Source organism: Equus quagga, chromosome 7, assembly GCF_021613505.1.
Source record: "Equus quagga isolate Etosha38 chromosome 7, UCLA_HA_Equagga_1.0, whole genome shotgun sequence".
Classification (NCBI taxonomy): domain Eukaryota; kingdom Metazoa; phylum Chordata; class Mammalia; order Perissodactyla; family Equidae; genus Equus; species Equus quagga.
The window spans coordinates 28,897,899-28,905,177 of NC_060273.1; the positions used below are offsets into that span (position 1 = coordinate 28,897,899).

A 7,279-nucleotide genomic window follows, 5' to 3' on the forward strand; every position below is an offset into this window, starting at 1 on the left:
CAACTTAACAAAGAACACCTACAAAAAACCTACAGCTAACATCATGCTCAATGGTAAGAAACTAGATCTTTCCCACTAAGATCAGGAACAAGGCAAGAACATCCCCTTTCACAACTCCTATTCAACACTGTACTGGAAGTTCTAACCAATGCAACTAGACACAAAAAGAAAATGACAGATAGATAGATTGAGAAGGAAGAAATAAAATTGTCTTTGTTCACAGATGACATGATTGTCTATGTAGAAAATCCCAAAGAATCAACAAAAAACTTTTGGAACTAATAAGCTGCTATAGCAAGGTTGTAGAAAACAAAGTTAATATACAAAAGTCAACTGCTTTCTTTTATGCCAGCAATCAACAATAGTATTTAAATTGTTTTCATTGAAATTGAAAACACAATACCATTTACATTGGCACCACAAAAAAAGTGCTTAAGTTTAACAAAATATGTACAAGACCTACATGAGGAAAACTACAACTATGATGAAAGAAATCAAAGAATATCTAAATAAATGAAGAGCTATCCCATGTTCATAGATAGGAAGACCCAACATTGCCAAGATGTCAGTTCTTCCCAAATTGATCTACAAATTCAATGTAATCGCAATTAAAATCCAAGCCAGTTACTTTATGGCTATCAACAAATTTATTCCAAAGTTTATATGGAAAGGCAAATAACCCAGAATAACCAACACAATATTGAAGGAAAGGAACAAAGTTGGAGGACTAACACTACGTGATTTCAAGACTTACTATAAAGCTAGGGTAATCAGGAGAGTACGATATTGATAAAAGAATAGACAAATGGATCAATGGAACAGAATAGAGAGCCCAGAAACAGACTCACACAAATATAATCAACTAATCTTTGACAAAGGAGCAGAGGCAATTTGATGGAGAAAGGATAGTCTTTTCAACAAATGGGGATGGAACAACTTGAAATCCAAGGGCAAAAAATTAATTTAGATGCAGACCTTACTCCTTTCACAAAAATTAACTCAAAATGGCTCATAGACCTAAATGTAAAATGCAAAATTATAAACTTCTAGAAGATAACATAAAATAAATCTAGATGACCTTGAGATTGGTGAAGACTTTTTATAAAACAAAAGCATAACCCATAAAGAAAAATTGATAAGCTGGACTTCATTAAAATTAAAAACCTCTGCTCTGGGAAAGACATTGTCAAGAGAATAAGAAGATAAACCACTGACTGGGAGAAAATATTTATAAAACACATATCTGATAAGGGGCTGGTATACAAAGAACTCTTAAAATTCAACAATAAGAAACAAACAACCCAATTTAAAAATATGCAAAAAAAGATATACAGCTGGCAAATAAGCATGTGAAAAGATGCTCCCCATCATATGTCATTAGAGAATTACAAGTTAAAACAGCAATGAAATACCATCATGTACCTATTAGAATAGTGAAAATCCAGAACACTGACAATACCAAATGCTGGCAAGGATGTGGACAAACAGGAACTCTCATTCATTGCTGGTGGGAATGCAAACTGGTACAGCCACTTGGCAGACAGTTTGGCAGTTTCTTACAAAACTAAATATACTCTTATCATACCATATGACCCAGCCTCATGCTCCTTATTATTTACTGAAATGAGTTGAAAACTTATGTTCACACAAAAACCTGCTCACAGATGTTTATAGCAGCTTTATTCATAATTGCCAAAACTTGGAAGCAACCAAGATGCCCTTCAGAAGGTGACCGGATAAATAAACTGTGGTGTATCCAGACAATGGAATATTATTCAGCACTAAAAAGAAATGAGCTATTGAGCCATGAAAAGACATGGAGGAACCTTAAATGAATATTGCTAAATGAAAGAGGCCAATCTGAAAAAGCTACATACTGTATAATTCCATCTGCATAATTCTGGAAAAGATAAACTATGAAAACAGTAAAAAGATCAGTGGTTGCCAGGGGTTAGTGGGGAGGGAGGGACGAATAGGTGGAGCACAAAGAATTTTTAAGGCAGTGAAACTATTCTGTGTGACGCCGTAATGGTAGTTACATGTCATTTAACATTTGTTCAAACCCGTAGAATGTACAACACCGAGAGTGAACTATAATGTAAACTGTGGACTTTGGGTGATAATGATGTGTCAATGTAGATTCATCGATTATAAGAAATGTCCCACTCTGAGGTGGGATTGATAGTGGGGAAGGCTGTCGTGTGTGGGGGTAGGAGATATATGGGAACACTCTATACTTTCCTATCAACTTTTCTGTGAACCTGAAACTGCTCTAAAAGATAAAGTCCATTTTTTTTAATGGAACACTGAGTTTGGGCAACCAAGAGGGGGTAGGGAAGGGAATGAGGAGGATATATGTCATTTGTAGCTGCCCTAAATATGTTGAACACCTTCCCCATGATTTGAAGACTGCAGTACCCCATGTGACTACATTTCCCAGCCTGCCTTCCCACTGGGGGACATGTGATTTAGACTCTGCCAATAAGAAGCAACGAGGTGAAACTGACCAGGAAATGAATTAGGTGAGGAAACAGATGAGTCGTGAGATGTTCCTTTTGCTTCAATGCAGAGGCTGCATGGTTAAGGTCATTGGCAGGGGCAGCAGACTCCTGGCCATGGCAGAGACAGGGTGGTGTGGAGTCAGTGGCAACAGCAGCTTCCTTCTGGGCCAGTCTGCTGTTCTGGAGACTATTCCTGAAAACCTAGTATAGACTTTGTTCTCCATCCCTTCCAAAAATTCTGTGAGCTCTCTAGTGTTTTATAATAAATTCCGGCTTAAAACTAGCTAGGGTGAATTCTGTTGTCTGCAACTAAGAAAACTGACTGATATATGTAGGTTTTGTTCTAAATTTCTTTTTTGCTATTAAAATTAATTAAAAATAAACAGAGAAAGACAAATGCCATATGATCTCTCTTATATGTGGAATCTAAAAATAAATAAGCTCATAGATACAGAGAACTGATGGGTGATTGCCAGAGGCGGCGGGGTGGGGGTGGGAAAAATGAGTGAACTGTTTTGTTTTCGTTTTTGTTTTTTTTAGTTTGAAGAAATTGAATAAAAAGTTAAATAAATAAATAAAGATGTTTTTTATCTATAAATCTTTGTCTGCATTTCTGATTATTTCCTGGAATTTAGGCTATGAATATTTTTCGGTTATTGATCCACAATGTCAAATGGCTTTCCAGATAGTTGAAACCAATTTATATTCCTGTCAGCAATGTATGAAAGGTGTGACTCGTCCTCACTTCTGCCAGAATTGTGTTTTTTCATTGTTATGGCACAAGAGTGAGGGATGCGGGGTGAGATGGGGTTAGAGCTAGGCCAGAGAAGAAGCTGTCTGTGCTTCCTCCCATCTCAGAGAAGGGTGCAACCGGCACAGAGCTCCTGGGCTGTGGAGACTGACGGGGAGGCCAAAGTCCCTGCCCTGAGCTTGGTCACGGTCCAGGGAGTGAAGGCCCAGATGGCAGATTCTGGGTGGAAGGGGGTTCCTGTCCAGGAATTCCAGGTCCTTGAGCTAGCACCTTGCGGGTGGCCAGCTCCTCTTGGCCCCAACTCCTGAGTGTGGTTTTTTTCCTCTACTGCTTCAATTCAAATGCCATGTTACAGAGAGACTGCTATTCTTTCTGCTTCTCCCCTTGGAAGGTTGCATGGTTTCTTTTTTGTTAAAAGATAAAAACAAAAATAACCAGTACCTACAAAGATAAAAAAGGCAGACTGAAATCAGACAGTTATGGGTTTATGTCCAAACCCAATGAAATGAGCTGTGTGACCTTGAGCAAATCTCTTAACCTCTCTGAGCTTCAGTTGCCTCTTCTTTAAAACAGGGATGAGAACACCCACCACTCAGAACTTGCGTCAGGAACAAAGGTGGTCATATCTGCTCAGAACCTGGAACAGAGCCTGGCACACAGAGACCCTCAACAGATGCTCATCTTCCTTTCCCTCTCTCTCAAGTCTCCCAACAACAGTCAGTTCCTCCAGCTTGTCCTGGGGTCACCACTACGGATGGAAGGAGCTGGTGAGTTCTGTTTTTCCTAACCACAGCTTCCGGGGAGCTGCTGGAGGAGTGTGGGACTCAAGGCCCAGGCTGGGCCTATGTGCCCCACTGGTGCTTCTGTGCTGCCGTTTGCACAGGGTGCCTGGTGCGAACGGTGCACAGCCTGCACCAGGGGCTTCTCCACGCCGCTGGCCCTGGCGCGCAAGCAGCGTCCACTGACTAGCTCTCCCTGCCCTCTAGTCCCAGTCGCCATTGAGAAGACAGAGGGTCTTTGCGGAGAAGCCCCGCCCTGTGCGTGGCACGGCCCAGGGTCACCTCTAGGACTGTGGAGAAACGAAAGGCAGACTACCCGAGCAGTGCATATGGGCAGATGCTGAGACTGTATGTTTTTGTCAGTGCATATTTGGTATTAGCTGGGAATTCTGCCACAATTTGATGTACTTTTATAGTTCTAAAAATTACGACCCTTGCAAGTTATAAAAAATGTCCCAGGGCATTGTGAAGGGGGCCCTAAACCCAAGCCCTTTTGTGTGTCGAGTAGGCTCATCCCGAGAGGCTGTCATCCTGTTCTGAGGGAGGTGCCCAGCAGGGCGGGGCTTTGACCTCCCTCATGGGACACACGACTGCTTGGGATCAATAGGGGGCAAATGGCAGAGGGTGGAGCTGGGTTAAGCTCTCCACCTCAAGCCTAGTCTTCCCAAACCTGTTACTTTAATGATGCTCTTTGCTTCAAGTAACAGAACAATCAGAAGGGCTTAAACAGTGAGGCATTATCTCCCATAACAAGTCCAACAGAAAGGTGGTTCCAGGGTTATTTCAGTGGCTTAATGATGTCATCAGGGACCCAGGCACTTTCTGTCTTTTCTCTCTGCCACACTCAGTGTGACTGCTGGTGTTTGTCCTCAAGGTTGCCAGATGGCTGCCATTGCTCCAGACTTCACACACAGGCACAACAGTGTCCATCAAAAAGGAGAAAAGGCCTTGCTTCCTGCACATCTCTGGGGTTTGCCCCTTCCCATGTGTCTTCCTCTTCAGTCACACCCTCTTCTTCCCCCTGAGAAATAATCACCATCCTGTCTTTATGATAATCTTTTCCTTGCTTTTCTTTATAATTTCACCATCTATGCCATCTATGTATGCATTCCTGAATAATACCATTTTGTTTTGCCTTTTTTAAAACTTTGTATGCATTAAATCATATTGTACACAGTAGCCCTCCCATATCCATAGGGGATTCATTCTAAGACCCCCAGTGGATGCCTGAAACCACAGATAGTACCAAACCCTGTATTGACTATATTTTCTCCTATACATACATACCTAAGATAAGGTTTAGTTTATAAATTAGGCACAGTAAGAGATTCACAACAAGAACTAATGTAATAGAACAATTATAACTATATGCTGTAATAAAAGTTACCTTAGATCCCAGCAACCTCAGTGTACAAATTTTTTTTCTTTCCTTATTAAGTCAAGAACTTTCATCTTTCCACTTAAAGGCCGTACATTCTGGCTTCTCTTTGGCATGTCTGAATTGCCAGCATCACTACTCTTCGCTTTGGGGGCATTATTAAGTAAAAGAAGGGTGACTTGAACACAAGCACTGTGACACCGTAACAGTCTATCTGATAACTGAGACGGCTACTAAGTGACGCATGGGCAGGTGGCGTGTCCAGCGTGGCTCCACAGGACGAAAGGATGAGTCATGTCTGGGTGGGACGGAGTGGGATGGTGCAAGATTTCATCACACTACTCAGAACGGCACGCACTTTAAAATATGAATTGTTTATTTCTGGAATTTTCCATTTAATATTTTCAGTCTGCGGTTGACCACAGGTAACTGAAACTGTGGAAAGTGAAACCCCCGATAGTGGGGGACTACTTTAGACTCTTTTGTGTCTCACTGCTTTGTCTCATCATTATGTTTGGGGGATTCATACATACTGTTGCGTGTAGCAGTGGCTTGTTCTTTTTCATTCCGTGGGAAGAATATCCCACAATGCATTTGCCCATTCTCCTGCTGATGGACACTTGGGTCCTTCTGGGGCCACTATGAATGATATGTCATGAACATCTGTGTGACACGCACACACGTTTCTTTAGACCTCGCACACAGGAGTGGAGTTGCTGGGTCGTAGGGTCCGCGTCGGGCCAGCTCCAGCACTTGTCTCCTGGTGGGTGTGCAACCCCATTCCCACCAGCACAGGGGAGATCCCTTTGCTCCACAGCTTCACCGACACTTAGTATTGATGAGATGGCTCTTCCCGAAAATGTGAATCAGATCATGTCACCCTCCTGCTTCAAGTCCAGTTTACTGGATAAAATTCAAACCCTTTACCCTAGTCCTCAGGGCCCCCAGCTGCCACCTGTCACCACTAGACTGGAGCTCACCATCTATTCTGCTCCAGCCACAGCTGCCTTGTTTGTTCCCAAAATTACAAAATCAGCATATGGGTGGGAATGGAATAGACGAGGCTGGAGAAGGGGCTGGGGCAGGCTCAGTAGCTGTGCCAGGAGCCGCCAGGAAGGCCCACTCTGCAGACATGGTCACTCCACTCCGTCTTTCAGGGGGTCACAGGCCCATGGCCCCTGGAAGTGTGGGCATCTCCCTGGCACGGGCTCTATGAACTTTCCTGACAGCATGGCCCCTAAACCTAAGTCAACATGTCACCAGCAACAGAGACCTGCCCCAACTCCAATGCTGGCGGAACATCTGCGGCTGGAAGAAAAGAGCAGCAGGGAGTCATTGAGCATATTGATGAGGCCAGAGTGAAAAGACAGAAGGAACAAACACACAGGGGGGACGTTTTGAAAGCGGAACCAAAGCGTAACAAACCCCACTGACCATTCCTTCAGAACACGTTAAAGCTGAGCACCCGAATCCCAGGGTTCCGGGAAGCAGAGTCCATCACCCTCCATGAGTCGGCATGCCTGGGGAGAAGGGTGACGAGCTCTGGGTTTTCCCGCCAGAGCTGAAGCGCTAATATTAAATTGGGCTCCTAAGTAAACTTTTCTCTTGATCAGGACCTTGACTTGGAAATTGTGTCCTCTCCTCAGGTTTCGTCTGACCGAGAATAGTGAGCCATCCTCAAAGTCAACTGAAATCAGTGGAAATCTGAGAAGACATTGGCCAAACATCCATTTGGGGGCTGGAAGAGGCAGCAGGAAGAACCAGCAGGAAGCAGAAGCTTCTTTTCCTGGTGCCCTGACCATGCTGAAGCAGGTGCATCTGAGTTAGGACAGGCCGTCAAAGATGGCATCTGGCCAAACCCACCTCAGAA

General features: G+C 43.4%; 1 protein-coding gene across 1 annotated transcript in view; it reads left to right on the forward strand.

Annotated features, from left to right (window-relative positions):
* The window catches only part of LOC124242018 (protein SET-like), a 38,816-nt gene that overhangs the window by 31,019 nt on the left and 518 nt on the right, over positions 1 to 7,279 (forward strand). The window contains exon 2 of the mRNA XM_046666472.1: positions 7,107 to 7,265. Within this exon, the coding sequence (XP_046522428.1) occupies positions 7,107 to 7,265 (159 nt within the window). The remainder of the gene's footprint in view (positions 1 to 7,106; positions 7,266 to 7,279) is intronic.